Source organism: Chinchilla lanigera, unplaced genomic scaffold, assembly GCF_000276665.1.
Source record: "Chinchilla lanigera isolate Chin_1 unplaced genomic scaffold, ChiLan1.0 scaffold00116, whole genome shotgun sequence".
NCBI lineage: Eukaryota > Metazoa > Chordata > Mammalia > Rodentia > Chinchillidae > Chinchilla > Chinchilla lanigera.
In genome coordinates this window covers 3,018,483-3,046,437 of record NW_004955517.1, presented here as the reverse complement: position 1 = coordinate 3,046,437, position 27,955 = coordinate 3,018,483, and the positions used below count along the sequence as shown (strand labels likewise).

The following is a 27,955-nucleotide window of genomic DNA, read 5'->3' as shown; positions in this document are numbered from 1 at the left end:
ACCATCGTTCATTTATTTAAAAAATACTTGCGAATAATAGCATTGGGGAGGTAAGACAATATGGAAGTTGAAGCTGGATTCTATAGACAGTCTAGACTGGAAGCCCAGCCCTGCTCCTTACTGGCAAGCTTTTATAACTTGCCTGTGTTTCTGCCTCTTCATCTGTAAAGTGGGCATGACATTGGCAGCAACCTACAGGACTGTGAGAAGTTAAAAGAGCTGATATGTATAAAGTACTTACTAGAGTATTAGGTACTCGGCCATTCAGCAAAAATAAGCAAGACAGGTATCAAGGCCAAAAAAAAAAAAAAAAAAAAAAAAAAAATCCCCCCCCAAAAATGCATATCCACCGTAAGAAGTTTTGGAAGCACTGCTGCTCTTCAGGAACTAGCTCTGCTTTGGTGGATGTTCTGATGTTGCAGGGACTTTTGAATGCAAAAGAACAAATATTTGTAATGCTTTTGAAACATAACATCCAATATTTCATGAGAGGTAGAATGTTGCATCACTCTTCTTTATTTTAAAGAGAATACAAATTTTCAAAAAAAGAAATTAAAAAGATACAGAATTTCAAAACAAGATGATAGGAAATCAACAATGGTTGTTATATTGCATATTATTATCTTGAAAGTAGTTGTTCAGATTGCCAGATATAGACATGCAGATATAAGTACGTAAAATACTGAAAGAGTAAACATCACTCTTTATTTGAAACAGGGTCCTTTCGTTTTATGGTACTGAGGATGGAACTCAGGGCCTTGTGTGTGCCAGTCAAGCACTCTACCACTAAGCTCCCCCCTCCCAGAAGTAGGGTACTTTTGCTATTTTCCATAACTGCAGTCTTCTTGGAAGGGATCCAACACAGACCTGAATTAAACAGAGCCCATTTTGGTAGACCTGTGCACCAAAGTTATCCAGGAACTGAATTAAAACTGGTGCAAGAGATTCAGCATTGAGTGAATACGTGCAGCAGACCTTCCATTTCTTTCGTATTTTCCAGCATTCTGCTAACCAGAACACGGACTTCCGGACATGAGCCACTGTTAGAAATTGACAACTACAAATCACAGGGGTCCATTCCCGGCGCATTCGGACCCTGGCCACAGAAAACATAGTTATCTCATATGGGTTGGAGATTGGGTCATTTTCAGAGGATAATCTAGTTTTAAGAGAATTTCAGTAGATGTGCTTATGGGTTTCCAGTGTTTAGAGAAAAAGTTTTAAATCCTAAAACCTTCCTGAGTATGTTTTATCTGTGTGTGTGTGCTTTGTGGTTGATGATTTGATCCTCAAAATCATGAAGAAAAATTATAGAAACACTGTGGAAAATCCCTTGAAGAGCAAAAGCTCCAATTAATATCCAATTTATTGTCTGGTCCTGTGGAGCTCTCTGGGTTATCCAGAGAACTGAAGTCTGGGCAAGGTTCTTGGAGTTCCATCTCCCTTATGCCTCTGAGCTCTAAGTCCCCTCAAACGAACAGGAAAACCAAGGAAATACATAACCAAACTTGGCCAAGATAAACTGTGAGTAAATGTGTTGGTTTCCAATCCAGGTATCTCTAATTTAAATAAAATGATGACAGGGATGGTTAGGAGCTTAGGTTCTGAAACTGGTGTGAGTTTAATTCTCAGGTCTGCCACTGACTATCAAAGAAACCCTGGCAGGTGACATAAAGCCTCTGAGGGTCCCTCAGATGTAGAATGGGGAGAACAATTGCACCAACCAGGTTAACTTGCTGAGACAATTAAAGACGTTACCACAGAAGCTTGCCTTTATATCAGTATGTGTGGGTGCTCTTTTAAGAACTTTTCATGTATGGCCTGATAGCGCCTCACAGTGGACCTCTGTGGACCGTTTTTATTTCCCCATCTCTCCCATTGCACATGAGAGAAGATAGAGGCACACATATGTAGCAAGCTGGGGAAACCACTACAAGGCTGGGGGCCGGCAAGTGAGAAGAGGGTGGTATTTGAACTCGGGGAGCCAGATCCCGGAGTCCACATGGTCATGCCTGTGCTGTGAGATACAGAGCTCAGGTGTTGGTGCTTGGTTCGTCTTACTGATGATTGCTATTATTTTATAGTATTTCTGGCGGCCAGCAATGACAGAGCAGACGCTGTTGCTAATGACCCTCCCTTCACCACTGCCTTCCCTAGAGAAGGGAGGGCCCAGCAGACACTTTTCCAGGGGCTGGGACATCTGTGTTCACGTTACTAAGGCAGAGGTAAAGTGGCAGAGAACATAAGAGCCCTGCCTGATGGGTAATTTGGTGTTGGTGGTTCAGACGAAGCATATTCTAAAGTCTGATCTCGCCTTTCTCCTGCCTCTCAGCTCGCAGACTGTGAGGCCGTAACCGCCCTGGGGCAGGCTGTTCTTTAGATCACCGCCAGAGCCTCCCGGGTCTCAGCAGGACTTCCTCTGTGACTGTAGAGTCTGTCTGGTCTCAGAGCCGCCCACAAGCCACCCTTACTGTTATTGACCATCTTCCCTCTGAGCTCGGGCTCTTTATCTTCCTCACAGAAGATATTTATTTAATTGAAGATTACAATAGGCCTCCTCCTCAAAATCTTGATCCCGGTCCCGCCTCGGGATGACTGCACACACTGGGACGTTCTCCCGCTGGGTCTGGGCAAGGCCAGCTCCCTCTCCCCTAATCCTTCCAGGGTCATCTTCAAAGCTGCCTCCTGGAAGAGGCCTGCCCTGGACATCCCATCTGAATTTCTTTCCCTATAACCTTTACGTCACCGGTGCCCTGCTTATTTCCTCATAGTACTTCCATTTGGAAGTACTGGTGATCTAGTTAGCACAGTCCTGAGAGGAGGCACCTCGCGCGGGGCCTTGCGTATCTTGTTCATCACTGCATCTTGTATCTTAGCTTGCAGATAAACCCTAAACACTAATCCACACAGATGTACATTCATTCCTCTGTATACTAGCTTTGCTCCTCAGACTTTCCGTATTTCTCTAACTGAGATTGCTAAGATCCTTCCTACTTCGCTGACTTGTTTGAGGCTTTTTCTCTTAGGTCTTTATTCATGTATTCATTCATTCATTCATTCATTCATTCATGTATTCATTCATTCATTCAACAAATCTGTACTAACAGCGAATGAAGCACCAAACACTGGGGCACAAGGTGAATGAAACACTCTCTGACCCTGTGGAACTCGAAGTCTGTGGGGCAAGGCCGACACGGACAGGTGCTCCCAACGGGATGTTCTGCCTGCTGCGATTGGAGTTGTGCATGGGGAGGGGCGCTCAGCTGAACCTGGCCAGCAGGGGGAGACTTCCTGAAGAAATGAAAAAGGAGCAGGAGAAGGCCGAGTACAGAAACCACGCTGACAGCGCGGTGCTAAGTGGTCAGTCTGATGTCTTCATTAGGGCGAGGATGGCGTGGACCCGTCGTAGATGAGAGTCAGGAATCACGTACTAAAAGCCTGGAGCTTCATCTGTAATCGCTGGGATCCTGTAAAAGCTGGGAGCTATGGAAGGTGTTATTGAGGGGAATGAAATCTTTAGGGAAGGTATTAAATAATTTCAACTTTTTAAGAAGCCTCCTTATAAAGATACCTGTCCTGAGCTCCTGCAGGGCAGCAATTGCACTTGGTCAAGTTAAGGAAAAGACTGAGGTCCGTGCTAGAGTTACACAAAAGGATCAATGATGTCTTAGGGTGACATCATACTTTTTTTTTTTTTGGTGGAGGCTTACAGCAGAGAGAATTTAGGTGTGGCAGTAATTGCAGCTCTTCCTTGTACTGGCATCATTTTCTTAAACTAAGAGCTGACTTGGCTCTGACTGAAACCATTTCTGATTCAACTTAAATGACCTGCGCAAATACTATCTAGAATGAACATATTTGAGGATAAGCGAGAGTACTGAACAAACTTAGGCATGTTAGCCCTACAGAGAAAAAAAGCAAAATCTAAATATATTCACTTTTATTAGGGAATAATGACATTAAAAAATATGCTGCAGGAACTCTGCATAAATAAATTGTTCCTATAAAACACAAGTTCCTGTTAATTTAATATTTAGCAATCACCTACTAGTTAAATAAATATTACTAAGCTTAACTCATCATTTCTCTTTTTTTTTTTTTTTTTTTTTTGTTTTTCTCCGATACTGGGAACCGAACTCACGACCTTGCGCTTGCCAGGCAGGCGCTTTGCCGCTGAGCTAAATCCCCAGCCCCCTCATCATTTCTCTTAAAGTGATAAGCATGCTTATGTTTACAATTTCACCAACTGCATAGTTTTTTCTTTATTCTGAGGAGGGAAAAAAAGAGGGAGAATGAAGTGAGACAAGAACAGACAGATCAGGGAAATTAATCAATGCACAAAGCTAATCTTTGTCCAGAGGTTTTCTTCCAAGGGAAATCACTTTGTGTTACATTATGGGTTGTTTTTTCCAATTTACAGTACAGTTGTTTTTTACAGTATGGGCTGTTTTTTCCAAGCCAGGAAGTCACACTCTAACTTTCTGTTGCTGCTGGTGGTGGGGAGGGAGTAGTGAGTCCTCTCCTCTGTCCCTTCTCACACATTGGGACCTGTACGTTCTGCCCGGTGGCTGTTTCGTTTTCTCGTGAGTTGGGGAGAAGCTTTGGCTTCTGTGTGAGTGCTCAGCACCCGGCCCCGGGCCTCCAGTGCATGTTCAGAGAAAATATTCCGTAAATAAGGAAGGAAGCAGCCAATCCCTCTCACTCCACTGTGCCTCGTGCCTGGTGCAGAGGACAGGCAGTGCCTACCACACAGGCAAACTGAAAAGGTTTCCTGGAAGGAACCCATGACGAAGTAATCTTTGAAACTGTAAAATGTAGCAGACACACGATGATCCTGAAGAATACAAGCAAACTTAATGTGTAACATCCACTTCTTCATTCAACAAACACCGAGCATCTGTAGGGTTCCATAGCTGTGACTCTGACTATCACAATATGGCTGAAAGACACAGGAGGGAGTAGACGATATACAAATAAGGGTCCTATAACTCAAACATCCCGCACACAGACCAGAGCAACGGAGCACATCGCGGGAGATCAAAGGTCTACTCATCTTCACAGTTCAGCCCAAGTTTCCCACACAAGTTTCCTTCTCCCCACGTCGCTCGACCAATAAGGTCCCTTTTCCTGGTCTTCTTAATTCATTTTCTGCACAGCTCCCTGTGTATCACTTTGTGTCCTAATAACGGGCTTCCTTGATGGTATTTACACCAGAGGACGAACGGTGATCTCATATATGCAGACATTAATTAAGAATCCCGCTCAGTGAACGAATGAAGAACTAGTCTCAGCAGCTCGCAGCTATGAGTCTCTTTAGATGCCAACAGCTAAACTGGCGTCACCATCAGCACTGCTCCTGGTGTCAACCTTCGGACCTGCTTATCCAGGCTTCAGTGGATGCCACTTTTCAGCGCCCAGTCACAGTGGCCATCTGCTGCCCAGAGCTCATGGGTGCTTGACTGCCCATGTCCTCCGGAGAAGAGACTTCCTGGGGAGCTTCCCTGCTGATGCTCATCCTGCATGCTCGGGGGGGCTGTGCATTTCTTAAACAGAAGGGGCTTGTACATCCAGTGACAGCACACAGGCTGCTCTGAGGCCGGTCTTCCTTCTTTCAGATCTGGGCTCTGTCACCTGCTTTCTCAGTGCCAGTTTGCCTGGAGTGAACCCCAAGGCCCGTGTGGCGAAGGCCTGGCCCACAGCTTAGTGCTACGGGGCAGTAGTAGTGCTAGGGATGATAAGAGGCGAGGCCTACTGCAGGCCTTCGGCTTCCGAGGGGTGTTCCCTGGGAGGGAACCCTGGGGCCCTGCACTGCTCTTCCTCTTGTTTCCCGAGCACTCTAAGGGGAGAGTTTTCTCTGCCATGCACCCCCACCACAATGTACTGCCACAAGCTACAGCATGGGCCCAACTGATCATGAATGGAAATCTAAAATTATACCCCAAGTAAACCTTCTCCCTCTATACAATGATTACCTCAGGCATGTTGCAGTAACTGGCGAACACACACAAGTTCAATTATTCAGTACTTTCCCTCGATATCCTGGTGTATTCTCCGTGTGTGTGTGTGCGCGTGCGGGGGTGGGGGGGAGCATATAGTACTAGGGATTGAACCTTGTGCACACAGGCAGATGCTCTATCACTGAGGTACAAAAATCTCTAGCTTTTTAAAACTTTTATTTAAGATAGGATCTTGCTAGGTTGCCCAGGATGGCCTGGAATTTGCAATCCTCCTGCCTCAGCATCCTGAGTGACTGAGATTACTAGGGTGTGTGTCTTCACACTCAGCTTCTATTTCTAAATAACACCTTTTTTCCACTACAGGATTTATTCAGGACTAACCTGTTTAGTGAAGCAGCAAGCTAATATTAGGATACAGGGCACAGATTTTGAAATCACGTAGACCATTGGCTGTTCTGCTTACTTCATATGTGACTCTGGGAAAGTAATTTTACCTCTCCGGATCTCAGCTATATTTTCGTACACATACAGGTAACAGTGTCTGTCTCTAGAGTTATAATGAGTTGAAGGATGTTATATAAATAACGGGCTTGGCCAAGTGAGAAGTAGGAACTCATTAAATGTTAGCTAGCACTGCTGACAAGTGGTTCTTCACCATACGTCCAAATTTTTTATGACAGCCTTTGCTCTTGATGATCGTCCACAAGATGTTCCTGTGCTGAACATCTCAGAAGACAGAGACACATTCTCTGCGCGGGTCAGAGGGAGGACTTGTTTCCTGAAGATAATGTCCTCCTCAGGAAAAAGACTGGGCAGATTTGTTCGCAGTACCTTATAACACTGGGGTTTCCTAAGCCTGTGGCTCCCCGGCTGTGACACAGACCACTGTGAATACACCATCTGCCTGGGTGCTCAGGTCCCCACTCAAGGAACACAGGGTGTCAGTGAAGGCGGGACGTGCGTGCCGCTGCTCTCTCTCCTGACACAGGAGTTTCGTGACATCTGCCAGTGCCTGGGGACCTCGGACAAGCTTACCTGTTAGTGCCCCAACATGGTGACGTCTCAGACCCTGTGCACTGCCTGTGATTATCCCCATCATCATTTTTGGGTAAAGAAACTAATGAAAGCAAATATGAAGTTTTTTAATGCTAAGTAAAATCCCTTGTATGATTCAGGGCTACCACTCTCTTTGACGGCACCATGCATTTTTCTTTAATCTACAGACTACGGCTAACGTATCATACTTTCACTCAGAATCATATGGAAAAATGAAAATTAAATTTACTGGGAAGATACTTTAAATGTCACTTAACTTTGGCTGTATTTATGAGATCGGAATTAACCTGGTTGGTTAAATATAGGATTACACTTAAGTGACAAATTGGAATTTATGTGATCCTTATTAACCTAATAGGCAGGTTCACCTTATTTCTGCTGGTTCTAAAAGCATGGAATTCAAAACAAGAGCCACCCATGCAATCTAGAGTGTACAGTGTCTTGCCATGATTTTTTTGAATGTGTTTCTTAATATTCTTTTAAATCTACATCATTTTAGTTAAATGGTTTGGAATAAAGCAACACAACAAAAAGATTAAAACATCTCTCACAGAAAGCCCATTACAAAACATTTTCCCATGCTATCTTAGTAGTAAAACAGTGTTATACCTAGAGCTCCTAATTTGATTTTTCTTTCTTGTATCAGTGGTAAAAACACCCTTTCCCCCTCCAGAGAAGTACACCGTTTAGCTACAGTTGTCAGGGCAAGATTCAGTACGCTGCAGCCCTGGTTCCACCAGGTACTAACTGGGCTGGGTTGGGACTGTGAGTCCAGGGTTCCTCATGTGTGACCGGGGTACCATAACACAAACCTGGGGTTAACTAAGAGGACGCTTCAGGAGCACTGGGTAAATGTGAGTCTATAAAATAAGAGCGAGTAGATGATCCACTCAGCAAAGGCCATTGTCAGCGCGGGAAGTTTTGGTGGTAGATCTGAACTGAATGAAAGACAATTCCTGCCCCTGCCCCGCCAACGCTCTTTGGCCTTATGACCTTGACTGACTTCGAGGGGTTACAAACAAGTCTGTTCAAGAATGTGTATGTATGTTGTCTTGTGGTCGATATTAAAGGCCTGTCTCTTCTATTTCTCAGGGAGGCCTCAGTGAAGGCCTGGAAAAAATACTTTTCATGCCTACCTTCCCAGGTAATCATGTCTTGCTCTGAGGAATTTCTAAGCGTTTATTCACGAGCGAGATCAAACTCGCAACTTCCTGCTGTGGTCTGGCCACCAGGAAGCTCTAGGTGAAATCTGTGGTTCAGTGTTTAAAATGCAGCAGTTTCAGGAGGATAATACTCATCATATTGATACGCATAATTTTTTCATAAATCATCCAAACTCTTCACAAAGGTCCTGTGAAGCAGGTGTCATTATCTCCATTTTATAGATGAAAAAACAAGCTCAGAGACAAATTCAGGGTCAGTTCAGACAAAACTGAGATTTGAGTTTGGAGAGTTCTGACCTCATCATTTACACTCTTTCCGCAACGTTATGCTACTTCCACTACGGACCATCTGAATTCTCTCTTTGTTGTTATTTATTTTGTTGAACACCATCCTGGGGTGCCCCTCTTCCATCTCATTCTGCTTTCAGAACTGCTTCAAGCTCTTCCCTTTCTTCTGCTCATCTTATCTTCTGTCCTTTCACCAGTGAAACCTCATTCACCAGTTTCTGCTTTCTGAACATATCTAGCTCTTTCCTGCCCTGGGGCCTTTGCACATGCCCGGCCCTGCTCCCCAGATGGTGTTTCCCAAGCCTTTCCCTTGGAAAGTCTGTTCCTTGCCTCCTAGCTTTACCCTCAAAGTCACCTGTCAAAGAGACCTTCCCTGACCAGACGCCCTGGTGGAAGAGGACGTATGTTTGCTAACTTTGTGAGGGTTGACATTCCCATCAAAGGCTGTATGAGGGCAGGGACATTAGACCTTACTATCTAAGCCAAGACTGCAGGAACAACTTGGGGAATGAATGACCTGGAGATGGGTAGGATCTGTCTTCTCTGAGGTTGGAGGGGAGGAGGAGTAAAGCCCAGGGCCACCTTGGGGTTGAGGGGTGTTCTGCTCTGACAGTTTCCAGTCAGAACAGGAAAGGCTGCTGCTGCCTGGGCGACAGCTCCAGGCAGAACGAGACTGAGCTGAGGGATGGGCAAGAGTGACAGAGAGGAACAAAACGTTCACACTATTCCAGGCAATCCTTATCTAAATTAATGTTTAATTCCACTGACCTAGTTCAGACCCATTGGTTTTGCAAGTTTATTTGAGGCCTTGGTTTCCTACAGGAAAGCCTGGGCAGAGGCTTCTGCTGACCTAACAGCAGGCCCCGATATGCTGCTCCCTGGTGACTTGAAATGTCCCAGAAACAGCTCCGCACTGCTGCTGCCCTGCAAATCCATGTGTGTGTCTGACATAAGGGCTTTAATGCCAGGTAACTCAGCTCAGATTACAACCTATTGCAGTGATTTGTATTTTGTGCTGATTTATGTACTTTAAATACAGAAAGGATGAAGTCACAGCACCGAAGTGCTATGTACACAACGTGTCCTCATTTTATGATATGAGGGAGATGGAAAACCTCGTTTATTGATGCTGATGAAGAGCTACTGTGGTAAATGTAGGTGCTAAGAACTGGTACCAAGGAACGCAGAGGCCAAGCAGGAAACACAGAGACGAGATCAGGGCAGGATTCCTCACCCCAGGAGCAGCTGACAGCTTAGACCAGACAGTCTGTTGCTGTCCAGGGCTGGCCTAGGCATAGGAGGATGTTGAGTTGAGTCTGTGGCTTCTATCCACTAGATGCCAGCGGTATTCCATGGTTATTACAACCAGAGAGAGAGAGAGAGAGAGAGAGAGAGAGAGACAGAGACAGAGACAGAGACAGAGACAGAGACACAGAGAGAGAAGAAAGAAGAGAGAAGAGAAGGGGAGGGAGGGAGGAAGAAAGAGAGTAGGAAGAGAAGGGTGAGGAGGAGGAACAGGAGAAAGGAAGGAGGGAAGGAAGGAAGGAAAGAAAGAATGAGTGAAAGAAAGAAAAGAGAAAGAAAGAAAAGAAAGAAAGAAAGAAAGAAAGAAAGAAAGAAAGAAAGAAAGAAAGAAAGAGAAAGGAGGAAAAAGGGAAAGAAAGATCAATTTTTAAAAAATTCTAACACTGCAGAATGTTCCCCAGCAAGGGGTGGGGGTGAAAATTGCCCTTTGTTGAGCACTACTGGCTTGGAGAATGAACTTGCTAACATTTCTTAAGCCTTTCCTTCTGCGCTGGGCACTCTATGCTCGTCCTTCATTTACTCTTTAAAAGTGACCGATGGGCGCAGTGGTACAAGCCTGTAATACCAGCACTCTGAGAGGCTGCGGCAGGAGGACCCCAAGTTCTAGACCAGACCAGCCAATTTAGCAACTTAGTGAAACCCCGTTTCAGAACAAAAATAATGAAAAGGACCTGGGGATTCACTCAGTGCAAAGACCCTGGACTCAATCCCCTTCCCCAGGGGAGAAAGAGCAACCTGTGATGTGGGTATTCACAGCCTCCCTTTCTCTGAGGAGGACACTGCACCAAATCGTGTAGTAACCACCCTGGATCACACGGGCAGAGGCAGAGAGGATCTGTATGTGTGCGTGTGTGTGTGTGCGTGTGTGTGTGTGCGTGTGTGTGTGTCTCCAGATCTTACCGTTATACCACCGTGCCTAGGTGAGAGCTTTCTCAACCTCATGGAAAGGTACACTGCCTTCCATCCCTTTTTCCCTCCTTTCCTTCTGCGAACATGTCTCAGCACCAGGGACACGTGCAGAGCAGCCGTCCTCACCGACTGCCCCAACCCTGCTGCGTGCCCTTAGTCTCCTGCCTCAGACCTCCGCCCCAGCCCTCCTCTCCCGTGTGCAGAGACGTGGATCCACACACTTCTTCAAAGCTGCCTTGCTGCTGCTTGTTGCTGAGCACAGCTAAGAAGAGGCTCCCACAGATCAGAAGGAGGGAGAGAGAGCGAAGGGAGCGTTACTGTTCTGCTGGCCCCTCGCTGCCAGGTAGCAGTTGGGCATTTGTCTGCCTAAGGCATGTGGCCTTGGTCAGTGACTATAGCTTTTTACCAGGTGCCTCCCCACTGCCTCTTCATCCCTGCTAGTACCAGTCCCAGGGGATTTCTCTTTCCCTCGTAGGGAAAGAGCCCACCTGTCTTTAAATAACCCCTTCATGAAGCACTTTGCGATTATGCAGTCTGGAAAAGCCAGCTGTTTTCTGCTGTTATGGTTTGTGTCTGAATGTTCCCCCAAAGCATCATGCAGTCATAGGACGGGCTTCTAGAGCTTTCGATTCACTCATGGTTCAATGGGATTCTGGTTGTGAGTGCTGGGATTATGGATGTGTGTGCTACACCCACCCTGCACTGGGGCAGGCAACCTACACACAATATAAGGGAGGGAAACAGGCTTGCAGCTGCTCCTCCCTTTTGCTCTTGTTGCTTTTGCTGTCCTCTGCCACTGTGAACTGTTGCCCTCTGCCATGTGCCACCCTGCCTTGGAGAGTATGGACCGAAACCTCCACAAACTGTGGGCTAAATAAACCTTTCCTTCTTTAATTTTGGTGTCAGGTATTTTGTCCCAGCAATAAGGGAAAGTAACCAAGACATCTGCTATGCCCAGTGCAGAGGAATGGACAAACACCATAAAGGAAGTGTGCATGGGGTGGCCTTGGGAAATGATCCACCATATTGGGGGACACATAGCTCACACCAAACAACATGAGTAGCTGTGTTGCCTGCATGGAAATTGTGCAATGCACTAATAACAGTAGCAGTATTACAATTATTAAGCATCTACTTAAAACCAAGGCACTTGGTTAATCCTCTCGCTTAACCCTCAGAGTAACTAACGGGTGTGTGTCACCAGCCCCACTCAGGGTTGAGGAAGGAGGAAGACAGAAATCAGGTAATGTTTGAGGCCAGACAGCTACACACTGCCAGAGCCTGTTCCTGAATTTAGCCTGTTACTCAAGGTAGACTTGAATTTAACTAACATAACTTCGATCACAAGCACAATATAAAAAAAATAAGCATACAAGTGAACAAGTATTTTAAAGAGAATCATTTTTGGTGAAAAAGGCACTATTTCAGAAGACACCAATTCAAAAACTGTCCTTGCCCAGGCAAGGAATCTGGATCTCTTCCCAAATTAAAATGCTGTAGTAATTTTTTCTCTCCAGCACTCCTGGTCTTCATCAAGGCAGCAAAGGCTGAAGTCCGGAAGCAATTTCTTCCTCCAGGGAAAGTCTCGGAGGAGGGATCACTTCGCTGGCTTTCGCCTCCTGGAAAATCACTCAACTCCACCTTCACAGTTGGAGTTCACAGTGTGCTGCTGCTCAAAATGCGCTGACCAGGAAGAAGACATTTTGACCCAGGGTTTGAACCTGCCGCTGGATGCCCCAAATGCTTTGATTACAACACGAATGAGACTTAAATCAACGTTGGGGAATCTTCATCAAGGCAATCTCTTCCTGAGTAAATATCACTTAGCCAATTTAATTCCTTCTCTAAATGTCTATCTAGCATGATTGAATCATTTCTAATTTTTCTATTTTCATTTTATTAAAATTATTTTCATAGAGGTGAAATCATTCCTTTTGAAAGACATTAACTAATATTTGTTGCATCTATCAGATTATATATGTATTTTTTTTTTTTTTGTCTGTTTTGAGATAGGGTCTCCTTATGCAGCTCAGGCTGGCCTTGAGCTCACTTTGTAGCTCGGACTGGCCTTGAACTCATTGGTTTTTTTTTTTTTTTGGTTTTTCTCCGGTACCGGAACCGAACTCACGACCTTGCACTTGCCAGGCAGGCGCTTTTGCCGCTGAGCTAAATCCCCAGGCCCCGGCCTTGAACTCATGATGATCCTCCTGCCTCAGCCTCCCAAGTGCTGGGATTACAGGCCTGTGCCACCACCCCCAGCGTATCAGTTTATATTCACTATGAAGTCATTCTTTTTTTTGCTACAGTGAATTTTCTCACTCATCTCTATTTCCTGGGTCATATTTTGCACATTAGATTTGGTCAAGGTGATGTCACTTCTCATCAATGTTTGGGCAGTATCAAGCTTTGACATGTGCAGCTCTAGGTGTCTTCAGTTTTACTCCATATTTCTAAATGGGCCAAAAATCATAAATAAGACAAAAGATGATAGCTGCCTGAGAACCTGCGCGGTTTTGAGAGTCAGACTCTGAAAAAGCATGAGCGTTAAAGAGGTCAAACAGCAAACGATGAGAAACAGAGCGAAGCTGAGAGAGGGGAGGAGCCCGACGTGCTCCTGGGCTTCCGCCCGCTGATCCTCCAGGGCTTCGGGGTCAGAGTCGTGGCGTCAGAGTTCTGCTCTGGCCCTGGTGACTGTCCTTAGCACCCCTTTCTTCTCTTACTCTGGAGCGCCCAGTTAAGCCCTCCCTGGTGCAACCTCTCTGGCTTCTGAGGCGCCGTGTCCCCCAGCCGTCCCCCTAGCGAATGCCCCCCCCTTCCTCTCCGGCGTCCATCTCCACTCCCTCTTCTGAGTGACGCCAGAGGCTGGGCAGTGCCAGGCTCTGCCCCGGGTCTCCTTTCTCACTCCCGTTGCGCAAATGTTCTCATCCAACCCGGCAGCTGTGTGCGCCACCTTCTATGTAAATGACACTCAAAACTTCATCTCTATCCTTGACCTCCCACGCTCGATCCCCGGCTCCCCACACAGGGTGTGGTCCAACATGGCTCTCACCAAACACAGACCCAAGGAATTCTGGACTCTCATCTTAGACTTCTTTCCATCTTATCTCAATAAACAGTAGCACTCAACTGCAAGAACCAAAATTTCTATTTGGATTATCACTTCCTTTCCCTCTCAGTCAAGTTCCGTGGTATACGCTGCCAAGTACAGCTGGGGGTCCCTACCCCTCCCCACCCACAGGCTGCCCCTGGAGCTCTTACCACTACGCTGCTGATCAATCTCCCGTTTCTGCGGAGGTCTCGAGCTCCCACTCCTGCCTCCCACACGTCTGCTCTGTCGCGATCTTTTAGAAAAGAAGTCAATTCTTGCCCCTCCTCCTGCCTTCCTGTGGCTTCCCGAGGCACTCTAAAGAGTAACCAAACTGCTTTTTTGGGTTCAAAAACACCAAGAAGCTCATACTTGTGACTTCCCTGTGATGTTGTCTCCCTGGCCCTCCTTCCCTCTGGGCGGGGACACAGGCCTTCTTTCCGTGCCTCAAACAAGCTGGTCACAGAGCTTGCCCCTTCTCTGAGCATTTACACTGCACTAACCATTGCTTAGGCCTGCAGCGTCATTCCTCTCGTCTCTGTGTGACCATCGCCAGGTTTCAGTTTAAACATCCCCTCCCCTGACTGCAAAGTAGTCCCCAGGAACTCTATCACGCCACCCAGCCTTTGCACCATGCCAAACTTTTATCATTGTCTGAGCTTTTTTCTTACTCTTGATTAATTGACTGTCATCTTTCTTACCCCACTAGGATAATATGGAACACAGTATCTAGGAAATGAGTAAGTGTGTAGTCACACCAGGCACATCAGAGGATAAATACATTGTGGGTGTTTAACAGACTCTCACTTTCCTCATTCTGAGCACACACAATTGTACCTTAGCGTGAAACATTGCTTTATAACTTCTCTACAGTTGCCACAACACAGCCATATCACCCACAAACAATCCTGAATGCAAGATTATTCTCAAGGGGTCTACATTGGTCGACACATTTTCAATACAAGTACAACCACAGACCTGGGTGCACCTCCTGTCAGTGCTGCCAGGGAGCTGTATGATGTGGGTCCAGTCCTTCCTGTTAGGGCCTTTGTTTCCTAATCCTAGGTCCTGTCCAGCTCTTACGAGGCATTGGAGGGATGTATTCAAAAGCAGAACTTGGGATTCTGGGTGAATTTGAACTCATATCATTGTTTATTTGGATGACCCTGGGAAACTTTCTTGACCTCAGGACTCTGTTTTTCTCTGAAACAATACTACCTACTGTTAAATAATTGAATAATTTTACTCATATAAGCACCCAGTACAGCTACTAATTTATAATGAGCACATAAAGCATGTCAGAATTTATCATTATTAATATTGACATCATTCATATCATCACACATGAGTTCAGTTCCTAAGAAGCAGCTTTTCAAATGCATGTCCACTCTATTATAATGTTCTTGGAGAAACTTCTGATGAAAAGTATCTGATTAACTTCTTTATTACTTTGACTGGCCTTTTTACCAATGGGCTGTCCTTTCCCAAACCTAGGCTCTGACAGTTATGGAGAGAACCTGTAGATGCCTCCCGCTGTTCAGATGAAATGAAGTTCCACAGGAGAATTAACCTGTGTCTTCACAGCCTAAGCAGCAGGAAGAACTAAATGACTACATTCTGAAACTATAGCTTCATTCTTGAGGGTCTTCGTTCTTTGTGTGTTTCCTGTTCTGAATGCTCTGCTGTCATTTCCAGGACTGTCCACTTCCTGGGGAGATCCTCGCAGAGGAAGGTGGGGCTCAGGGCTCTCATGTGTGTTTGGTGCCTAGCTCAGAGCTGCACAGAGGACAGGTTCAGGTAAGCCGAGGTGCTTCTCCCCTTCTAACTCGAAGCACGCCCGATGTAGAATCTAAAGCAATTATGTGTGTGTGTGTGTGTGTGTGTGTGTGCGCGCGCGCGCGCACGCATGCGTGTGGTGGACATGCAAACTCATGACAGGAAATGATTACTTCATGTAGCCAAATTGTTCATAGTCAGCCCTTCTTCCCCTGGGGCCCACCGAATGGTGAGTGAGAAGATAGAGATAGGAATGTGCACTGTCTTTTGGAGTCCAGGGGGCGGGCCGCCTGGACATCAAGCCTTCCAGGAGGCTGATAACAACAGCTACCGGGCCATGATGTAAACCACACAAGGCACTGGATGTGGAGTGCACTTGCAAGGCTCAGTTGTGCTTCTCCACAACATCGTGGAGAAAACAAGAGACAGCAGTGAGGTGAAAATGGGAGGCCTCCTCTGCTGTCTCTTGTTTTCTCCACGTATTCCACCCACTTTTCCTATCAACCAACCTTGTATTTTAGAGAAACCTCCCAACCAACCTCTCCAGCATTCAGTGCTGTGCACTGCATACTCTCTACTGCTGTTATTTGCTTGGTGATTCTGTTTCTCACAAGCACTTATGTCCACACAGCGAACTTCAAGTGAAACACTTATCTTGGCTGTAGGAATCATATCTGTTGTTTTACAATAACCACAGAAACTAATATCTGTACACCGAGGGGTATGCTACATGACTCTCAAATGCCCCGAATACTGAAGGCTCGTTTCAATCCCACCCCCAGGCCCAGCCAGCTCTTTCCAAAATCGTCTTTGGGGCCCTTACCCGCTTCTGTGACATATGGTACCTAACGTGTTGGACAATTGCATCAGCACAGAGTTGATAATTCCACCCACCAGAAGTAAGAATGTAGGGCGGATCAAACAGCCAAAGACAGTAACAAGGGATAAAAAACCAGAACATTGGAAATGATGCAGAGCTTCACCATACAAGATAGTAGGGGTTCAACCAGGGTTCTTATACTGTGTATTGTTGTTTTCAGATCAGTCATTCTGATTACCAGGTTCAAGCATGCAAAGTTGGTCAAGAAAAAAGAAAATTTCAAGCACTGACCGTTTGAAGACAACAGTATGTAATGTAGCAATTGTTAATTCCTATCACTTTGTTTTGAGGTCATGTATCATTTTTGTGTTGTTTTGATTTTATCTTCATTGTTTTGTTAGTTTTTTTAATCTTTAAAATAAAAAAGTTGATAATTCCGTCCTTTTATGCAAAGCCAAGAATGACTACTTATTAAATGTTTATCAGTTGATTTTGTTAGCAGATTTGCTCCCAAACTGAGGATATTCATTGTCTGAATGTTACGGTTTAAGCATATTAATCTATAACTTCAACAAAAGTTGGAGTTCAATTAAACTTTAAATGTGCTACTATTTATTTTCTGTAAAGTTTTAAAATTGTCTTTTATCCACCTAAATGTTATTCACACATATAAAATCAAAATTAAATTGCTGAAAAGATTTTTCATCCTGAGACAAAATATTTACAAAATAATACCAAGCAAAAAAAGGCAAAACACAAAATTATATAAAGATGGTATGAACTCAACTACAAAGTAGTGCAAAATCAAGTGGAAGGAAATAAAAATAGAAACATTTATTTTCGGTAGCAGGAATGGAAAATTTTACTGGTATCATCAAACAAGCATCACTTTCTGAAAGCCCCTTTCTCTCTCTGCGTAAGTTGGCCTTCAGCTGTGAGGTGATGATATTTACACCGTGGGGTAACACGCTCATAGTATGAGCTAGTGAGTACCAGAGCTGAAATGTGAGCCCAGAAGCTGCCACTCTGTAGATGGAACTCTTTCCTGCTGGAAAATGAGCTCCCAGAACGCCATCTCTCCCACGTTGAGTCAGGGTAAGGGCGCAATCACACATCAGGAGTAGTTCTGTCTATCATGTACATCACCTCATTGTACAGGCAGGGGAGGAAACCGGTGGCACATGTGTCTTTGTACCACACATGCTGTCAAGATGGCTCCATGGCACTATGCACATCACTCACAAGGACGTTTCAGTGGCTAAAAGTGTGTCTTCCTCATTGTGGGAGAGAACGCTCCTGAGCTCTGTTAGGAAGCTGATACTGGGTCCCTGGCTCGCTTACAGGAGGGAGTGAAGTCCCCGTCAGTCCATTAGGGAGAACATCCTGAGGCCCAGAGCAAGAGCAAGTTCTGCAGCACCTGATTTATGTAGATACTCATAAAGTGCTCTTAGTGCATGACCCCACTGACCCTCAGACTTGCTGGTAGAAAGTAAATGGGCTGTTTTAGAAGGGGAAGGGCGTCGATCAAAACTACGCCAGACACTGTGCGTGCCTCACCTCCCCCAGGGCCCTGTGTGTCACGCACGCGCTTCACTTTCTGGGGTTTAATTCAGTCCCAAGCTACTTCCTGGCAGAGCCCGCACCTGTCCACCTCCAGGCTCCCCTGCTTTCTTTGTTTTGTTGCCAGCACACAGAAGAAGCTCATGCATTTTTATTGAATCAATGAAATATATGGGACCAAAATGAAACACAGGAAATTAATTTTGATCCCATATTTAAACTCAACAGATCTGCAATATTACTATTTAGTAATATAAACATCATGAAAACTACCTGTGATATTTTGCTTTTCAAAACTATTTTTCTAAATATGTAGATATTTCATATATATAATGCATCTCAGGATGGGTTTATAACTTTCTGTGTCTAATTAAGTTTCAGGAAGAAATTATAGAGGACGAGAATCTGAATGATCATGGCTCTCAGACCTGAATTCCTTCAAAACAGGAACCTTGTGAGTACAGAGTATGAACCTGTGAGTGCAGGGACACGTTCCGAGCCAGGCTGAGTAGGGTCTGTGTGCTCTGCCACACTGGAGCAATCTCCATGAAGCGCAATTGCTGGGCACATGCAATTTGCCTTTCTTTCAGCTAACTGTTCCTACGACTTCAAAGATCAAAGCAATTAGTTGATGACATGAATTACTGAACAAATTCTAATATTTGTTTTTACGTTAATTCAATTTTAAGGGGAGAAACAGATGTCACAAAAGGGGAGAAACAGATGTCACAAAAGGTTTCCTTCTCTCTTCTTTTTAGTCTGCCCCTTCCCAGGACAGGCCCATCTTTGGAAACTGTTCTACCCTTCTATCTAAACGTATACGATTTTTATAAGCAAACGGAATTTTTATTTCATAGGCTTTTAAAATACTGCAGTTCTTAAGATAAATGGAGACAAAATCGTAAGTATTTACTAAAATATAAATATATATAAGATTGATCACAGCAACAAGAATGTTAATAGCTCTAAATGGGAAGCAACTAAAATGTCCCCTAGCCACAGAATGGGTGAGAAACTGGGTTATGGGCAACGGGGTGCCACCAGGAAGAAAATCACCTGCCGCTACCTGCACCACGGATGAAAACCTCAAGTTAGTGAGTGAAAGAAGCCAGACACAGAAACATGACTCTGTGATTTCATTCATACACAGTTTGGAGCAAGCAAAGCTAATCTATTGTGGTAGTGGTTGGGATACCATGACCTTCAGTAGGAGGATGACAGAGAGGAGGCAGAAAAGGGTTTCTGCGTGTGTTTCTGCTACAGATTAGCCACTTTATGAGGCTCCCTGCTTCTGCCCTCTTGAATTTCTAAATAAAGCAGGTTCTTGCCTGCAATCACAGATACTCAGAAGCCAAGGCAGGAAGGTCACAAGTTCAAGACCAGCATGGGCCATTTAGTGAGACTGTCTCTCAAAAACAAAACAAAAACTTATTAAGTAAATTTGTAAGTAAACGGCAGTAAAACAACTCCTACGAGTTTTCAGTGAAAGGCGCTTTATTCTGTGTGTCTACTTCTTCCCTTTCCTCTTGACCCCCGTGTTCAGGTTCTTTACTCATTCAAGTGAGCAAATTCATTGGGGAAAAAAATAGTGATGTTCTAGGTTTTCTGACTGAATTAGAACCACTATGAGGTGTTTCTCAAATCTTTCAATTAATCTTTCCTTTCATGATGATGTGGGGGTCTTCAATAGTTGAAATACTTGTCAGATTCTGATTTCATTTTTCACTTGCAGCTAAAAGTGAGATCAATTTTCTACACACCCTGCTCTTTAGGAGGATTGATGGGGAGTGGATATTGTTACAGCTGTGTCTAGGTGTCTCCCCAAAGCCTCCCATGGTCATAGGTGGGGCTTTTCAGAGGTAGCTGGATCTAGAGTTTGTGCTGGGAGGGTTAAGGATGTGATGTTGGTATTGATGGATAGTTTGATGCCAGGATTAAGGGTGCTGCATCCTGCGTGTGAATGCTACTCATCCTTGCAGGTATCCTGGATCCAATATAAGGGAAAGAAAGCAGGCTGGATGCTGCTGTTGCTTGTTGCTTGCTGCTTTGCTACTTTGCTGCTTTCTGCCTCTGCCTTCTGCCTGCCATGAACTATTTCTCCTCTGCAATTTCCCTCTGCCATGCCACCCTGCCTTGGAGCCAGCCAACTATGAACTGAAACCCCTACAAACTGTGAGTCAAATAAGCCTTTCCTCCTTTAACTTTGGGTGTCAGGTATTTTGTCTCAGCAATGAGAAAACTAATGAAGACGGATATATTTTTATAAAGCTTTAAACAAACAGTTGCATGGTGCACTCTCTGACCTTCTGCTATGATTAGCTGGCATATTTATTAGAAATATGGGCATGGGCAAAAGATTGAAAAAAATGTGTTATGTGTACCACAGACTGTAGGTGGTGGAGAAACTCCTTTCCTATCTCCTCTGTGCTTGGCTAGCACCTCTTCAGGAAAAGGATAAATTCCTAGTTTCAAAGGAACTAAGCACATTCTGGGGTTAGAGGTCACCTCCAGCTGCCCACCTCACTTGTCTGCACACAGCTTTGTTTACAACGGTGGGCATTTTATTAGTCCCTGCCCCTCACTATGTAACTTGTGTTCAAATGATCTCACTTTAAAGCATCATATGGAAATTACAGCAGAGGATTTAACAAGGAAAAAAATCCATTTGCAGCTTAGGATGGTCATTGAGAGCACGTATATTTCTCCAGGGTGAGAAAAAGGAAGAAATTTCCCTTTGATAGTAATTTTTTTTATTTTAAAGAAAAGAAAAATAAACAATAAAAACAGTGGTATAAAATTGCAAAACAAGAGTGTAGGAGAGTAACAATGGTTAGTACATTGTATATTGTTATCTTCAAAGTAGTTATCTTCAAAGTAGTTGCTCATATTAAAGATATAGGCATGAAAAATTGACCAAATAATATGGACACAAACTTTTCCTTTCAATGAGCTAATAGCAATTAGTAGCATAACTATCTTAACTAATATATATGTATATGTATATATAATTATATACACACACATATATATATAAGCTAGTGTGGCTAAGGGAAGCCTTCCTAGCCCGCTGGGACATGCTGACCACCTTGTCTCTGCAGAAACCAACAGTGCAGAGTTTTGTGAAGTTGTACATTCAGAAAGCCTCACATTTTTCACAAGAGAGTTTTAAAAACGCAGCTCCTCCTGGAACAAACCAAACAGAGCTGACACGTAGTCATCATTCTTTTCATGTTTCTGCATCTTGTACAAATCCCCAGCTCTCAAATCTCCACAGTCCTTGATGACAAAGATAACAGAAATGCACCAGTGACTCAGGAGCTCAGGGAGGTGCCAGGCTTTCCTCTACCTTCTCCTCTCAAAATGTTCCTGCCAGATACTGCAGAAGGATGATTTAGTTGGACCTTTCCCTGGCTTTGTCAACCTCCCCCAAGTGGGAATAACATGAAATAGTCTAAGGCCAGGAAATAGAAGCACAGGCAAGTGAATTCTCTAGAGCAAAGCAGCTTTGCATCGCTCTCACATATGCCTGAGATAGTGGACTCACAGTTCCGAAGGCTCCAATCCATGAGCAGGTTGACCTTGTTCCTTCAGGTTGGTGGTGACACAGTATGGCAAGAGTTTGTGGTGAATAAAACTGTTTACCTCATGACCAGGAAGTGATGTACTCCCCCTTTATTCCTTCAGAGAAGGACCCCAGTGACCTAAAGACCTCCTGCTGGTCGTAACTCCTAAGGGCTCCACACCTCTGGCAGGGCCACTCTGAGATGCAAAGCCTTTAACATATGGGCCTTTTGTGAACACTTAAGAGCCAAAGCATTGTCAAAGGCCCTCTGGAGTCCCTGACGGCTTTAACACCTTCCTTCTCTAGTTTTTAAATGACTCCTCTCATGTACACGGAGAATCAAAAGCGGATGGGTGAGCTGCCCTTCAAACGTAGGACTAGCTGGATATTTGATAGACACTGTCATTTGCTTGAGTTTGCCTTCTAGCTAACTCCAGAACGTCCTATCTCGAAAGGTCAAATACATGGTATTGAAAGGGACACTCTTGATGAGAGGTAGTGAGTATCACAAGTCCACTGCAGCATGTTTGCCTAAGGAACAGCAAAGGCTCTCTGCAGGGTCCTCCACGAGAGCCACTCCAGGTAGCATTTGCCTAGGCAGTGAAGCCTATGTGCTGTCTTTGTGCTGGCTTCCTGTGGCATCAGACCTCCTTTGAAAGAGAAAGAACCTGCTAGCACACTTTCAGATCCATGAGCATACAGAAACTCTTTGATTCCTAAAATACTCTGCTTCTTTAGCCCTTTAACACTCTAGACTATAAATTATGGATTAGAACAACTTGCAATACTGGACGTTTCACTGAAGACAAAATATCCATGGTTTATTACATAATTGGTTGTCTGTTAGTTTATCTTTTTTTTTTTTTTTTTTTTTTTTTTTTTTGGAGGCAGGGTCTTGCTATGCAGTTCAGGTTGGCCTTGAACTCTCTTTGTAGCTCAGACTGGCCTTGAACTCACGATGATCCTCCTGCCTCAGCCTCCCAAGTGCTGGGATTACAGGCTTGGGCCACCACACCTGGCCTTGTCTGCTAGTTTAATCCCTTCTTTTGAGGGCAGACATGGGTCTTTAAAGAGATGTTTATTTGTCTGAGAAATGTCTATTCATTTTACTTGCCCATTTTTCGGCTAAGTCTTTTATTTTGAGAGGTCTAATTTTATTTTAGCTTTTTTATGTATTCTAGATATTAGTCCTCTGTACAAGAAATAGCTGGCAGAATATTTTTTCCATTCTATAGGGTGTCTCTTCACTTGGTTGTTTCTTTTGCTGTGCAAAAGTTTTTTAATTTGATATTATCCTATTTATTGATTCTTGATGGTATTTCTTGTATCATTGGGGTTCTGTTCAGAGAGTTCGTACCTATGCCTATGTGTTCAAGAGTTAAACGTATTAAAAGTGTTCAATATCCACGGCAATTAGAGAACTGCAAATTACAACAATGTTGACATTCTATCTTACTCCAGAAAGGATGGATATCAACAAGAAATCAAATAATAACAAATGCTGCTGAAGCTGCAAGGAATAAAAGAATCCTTCTGCATTGTTGGCTGGACTCTCTACTAGTACAAGCATCATGAAAATTAATATGGAGATTTCTCAAAGAACTAAAACTAGTAATCAGTTCGACCCAGCTATTCCTCTTCTAGGCATCTTCTTAAAAGAGCTGAAGACATCATATTACAGTAATATATGCAAACCCACGTTTACAGTTACAGAATTTATAATCTTGGGTAAGTCTTAAAAGCAGCCTGTATGCCTACCAACAGATGAATGGATTTTAAAATGTGGTGTTTGTACATAATGGCATACTTCTCTGCCACAAAGAAGGATAAACTTGAGTCATCATAGATAAATGGATGCACCTTGAGGCCATAATATTAAGTGAAATAAATCAGACACACAAGCTTAAATATTGCATGGTCTTTCTGATATCAGAGAGCCAAAATACAAATAAAGAGCAATAAACAATTGATAATAGGAAATAGGAAGATTTCTTTCAAGTGGGAAGGGGCTCAAGGGATGAAGGATGGGGGGAGGGGAAAAGGGTGAAAAAAGAATTGAGAGCTGTTATGTATATGTACTAACTCCCCACAAGGAATGTAATTTTATGTAATGTAAACTAACAAGAACTGTAATATGTAATAAAAACTGTATAAAAACAACAATAATAAAATTTTCCAAATAGAGAAAAATATTTAAAAAAGAAAAAGAATAATAAAGGAAATGTGGAATAAAATCTTTATGCATTCAAAAAACATAAATAAAAACATACATAATATTCACTCGGTAAATCAATAAGAAGGTTCAAGGAACTATCCAGTAAAATGACCTCAACATTTTGGGTCAGGAAGGTTTTCTCCTAGCTACACTGGCACAAAGTGAACATTAACACAAGGTTCAAGTAGTTTCCAAGACAATTTTACTTAGAAAAAAATGCACCTTGCTTGTGGGCTTCCAAGTGCAAATGCCTACCTTACCACACTTCTCCTTGCAGGAGGAAACAGGCTGTGGTATAGGATGCTCCTACAAGGCAGCCGAAATGCCTTTAGTAACTAGAGTAACACCCTGTGTGCAACCCATATTTGTAGTTTACCTCATCATGCCCAGCCCTAGAAATGTTCTAGCTGAAGTGTGATGCTAGAACTCATTGCCAAATCCAGAGTCAGAAAGGCTCCACTCACTGGGGACACTTTTTCTAATGTTTTCCTTAAAAATATATACAATCTCCAGACAGTCATGGGGTGGACAATCTCAAGCTGTGGCTGCCAGGAACAGTTGAAGTTTTAGCAAATTGTTATCACACCAACTAGTGGCCCTTCAGCTTGTCTGCCCACTGGATCACAGAGGTGTACCATATCCAAATCTCAGGGGAGGCCAGGGCAGAGATAGTGTTCCTACAACTGACTAATAATAATAATAAAAAGTCAAACAGCCAAATTTTAAAAATGCAAGACTTAGACACTGAACAGAGACATACAAATAATTAATAAGGCACATGAATAAGTGCACAACACCTTAGTTATCAGGCAAACACATATGAAATGACCATGAGGGATACTACATATCTATTTGAATAGGGAACATTAAAAAGACAAATGACTAGTGTTGGAGAGAATATAGAACACCATAACTCTAACACATTGCTGGTGGATGTGTAGATGGTAACCACTTTGTATAACGGTTTGGTAGATTTATGTATACCTACCTTACAATATAGCAACTTCACCTCTAGCTCTTCACTAAAAATAAATAAAAACATGTTCACAGAAAAACATGTAAGGAGATGTGCACAACAATTTCACTCCTTACAGCTACAAGCTGAAAAATCCAGATGCCCACCAAAATAAGAATGGGTAAATTGTGTGATAGCCACACAGTGGGAAGCTCTTCAGCAACATGAACATCTCACAGATGCACACAGCACAGCAGAAACTCACAGCATTAGTTTGAGTAGGAAAAAAGATATAAACATCACACACTGTATGTTTCCACTTATGTTTTAGAACAGGTAAAATTAAATTTCAGTGAAAGTAGTAAGAACAGTGATTGTCTCCAGGTGACAATAGGGGGCTACAGGAGCAGAGACTGCCTGTGGAGAGGGAATGGGGAACTCAGGAGTGGTGGAAAGGGCTATGTTCTGAAAGACAGGTGGATTATGTGGGCATATTCACTTGTCAGAGCTCAGGAAACTGAAAACTCAAGGTCTGTTCATTTGAACGGATGTAAATTATCCCTCAATGAATTAAGATTAAATGAGAAAAAGTTTCCAAGCATATTTACAGTGGGAATTTGAAGTAGAGTTGAAAAAAATAAAGATGGATTTTTAAAAGGGAAACTTAGTTTTTGTCTTCCTTTCACTTTAAAACTTTGGGTTAAGTTCCTGCTCAGATCTGTACACAGGGATGTTAATCATTTAAAAAGTGGGGTCTTGGACTCAAAAAGCCTTGGTGAGCTGCCTGGGGTCCTGGATCGTCCAACTCTACCCCCTGCCCCCACCATGGGCAGAGTCTTGGACTCGGGAAGCCTCAGTGAGCTGCCTGGGAACCCAGATCCACCTGCCTTGTCCCCCACTGCCACTGGTGGAGGGGCCTTGGACTCAGAAGCTTGGGTGTGTTGTCTGGGTAAGCTGTCTGGGTGCCCAGGCCCTCTGGCTCCACCCCCTGCTGCCATCTCAGGAACAAACCTGAATCCCACCAACCTAGGTAGATTTGAAAATGACAAAAAGAAGAAGCAAAGTGCAATCTTAGCCAAACACCCCACCTGAAACAAGTGCAGGAAACATCAACATGGAGGAACATTGAGCTCACACAGTTGAAATCTCTGAACTGATAGCAATGGAAGTAAAGAACCAACTACATCAGGCTATAGAGGAAATCAGATTGGAAATAACTGCTTAGGTAAAAAAAGACATGACAACCATAAAGAAAGAACTGCTGGGCATATCAAAAGAAGACATAGATAAAAAAAAATAGAGGACCACAAAAAAATGATGGAAACCTTGAATGAACAGTATAGGAAAGAATTACAATGCATGAAACAGGTTCAAAGAGACATTCAGCAAATTAAAAATTCCCTTGAAAGCTGGAAGAACTGCTTGAATGAAGCAGAACATAGACTCTTAGACTTTGCAGTATTGCAAAGTTTTGCAGCTAGTGATAGTGAAAGAAAAGATCTCTTAAAAATAGTGAAGGAGCAGCAAATAACAATTCAACAGCTGCAAGATGAGGCAAAGAAAAATAATATAAGGCTGATGTCCACGAAAGAGCAGGAGACAACATGAATGTCATAAAAAGACTATTTGCAGCAGTAATAGCAGAAAACTTCCCAAGCATGGGACAAGAACCTTATATACACATAACTGAGGCATATAGAACCCCAATTAGCCATAACCAAAATAAATCTACACCAAGACACATAATAATCAAGATCCCAGAAACTGAGCAAAAGAACAGTATAAGAAAAAAGAAACAGATCACCTACAAAGGAAAGCCCATCAGAATCACAGCAGACTTCTCAACACAGACCATCAAGTAAAAAAGAGCTTGGAGGGAAGTACTTCAGGTCCTGAAAGAAAACAACTTCTGACCCAAATTGCCATACTCTGCAAGGCTATCTTTCAAAATTAATGGAAAAATAAGATACTTCCATGATAAAGATCAACTGAAGAAATTCATGAGTGCCAAACCAATCCTACGAAGAGTGCTGAATGATATTCTAGAAAGAGACCACAATCTTAAGACCAACAATAGAAAAGAACTACCAAATAAGGTAAACAGTTAAACAGAGGGGAAAAGTACAGAACCAACAGTGGGAATATAATATGACAAGGATAAGTCCATACATATCAGTAATAACCATTAATGTAAATGGCCTCAATTCACCAACTAAAAGAAACAGACTGGCAGAGTGGATCAAGAAACAAAATCCAACAATGTTCTGCATACAAGAAATGCACTTAACTCAAAAGGAAATCCATAGTCTGAAAGTCGAAGGATGGAAAACAATACTCCATGTGACAAGAACCCAGAAAAAAGCAGGAGTAGCTATTCTGTTTGTAGACAAGGTGAACTTCAAGCCAACAATGATCAAAAGAGATAAACAAGGTCACTATATTCTTGTTAAGGGAAAACTGTAAGAGGAAGAGGTAACAATCATAAATATATGTGCACCAAATGTAGGAGCACCCAATTATTTAAGGCAAATGTTAACAGACGTGAGAAATCAAATAAGCAACAATCCAATTGTAACAGGGGATTTTAACACCCCATTGTCACAAAGAGATAGATGAACTAGACAAAAAATCAGCCAAGAAATAAGTAACAATACAATTGTAACAGGGGATTTTAACACCCCATTGTCACAAAGAGATAGATGAACTAGACAACAAATCAGCAAAGAAATAACAGAACTAAATGAAACTGAACAAATGGACTTAATAGACCTTTAAGCGTATTCCACAAAACAAAATTAGAATACACATTCTTCTCAGCTGCAAATGGGACATTCTCCAAAACAGACCATGTGCTAGCACATAGAACATACTCAAGTAAATGCAAAGGAATTGAAATTATCCCATGCATATTATTGGACCATAATGCAGTGAAACTGGAAATATATGATAAAAGAAATTGCAAAAGCTCCATAAACATATGGAAATTAAATAACATCCTCCTGAACAACCAAGGGGTCACAGAAGAAATTAAAGTAGAAATTAAACACTACTTACAATCAAATGAAAATGCAGATACAAGCTACCAGAACCTGTGGGATGCAATGAAAGCAGTCCTCAGAGGGAAATTTAAAGAAGTGGATTCCCACATCAGGAAAACAGAATGAACACAAATAAACAACCTTATGTTGCACCTCAAACTTCTAGCAAAAGAAGAGCAAGTTCATCTCAAAGCTCAAAGAAGGGAGGAAATTATAAAAATCAGAGTGGAAATTAATGCAATTGAAACTAAGAAAACAATACAAAG

At 43.2% G+C, this 27,955-nt stretch overlaps 1 protein-coding gene across 1 annotated transcript in view; it reads right to left on the bottom strand.

Moving 5' to 3' along the window:
* Cadps (Ca++-dependent secretion activator) overlaps positions 1-27,955 on the bottom strand; it is a 454,713-nt gene that overhangs the window by 373,746 nt on the left and 53,012 nt on the right. Inside the window, exon 3 of the mRNA XM_013506934.1 lies at positions 868-1,159. Coding sequence (XP_013362388.1) covers positions 868-1,159 — 292 coding nt within the window. The remainder of the gene's footprint in view (positions 1-867; positions 1,160-27,955) is intronic.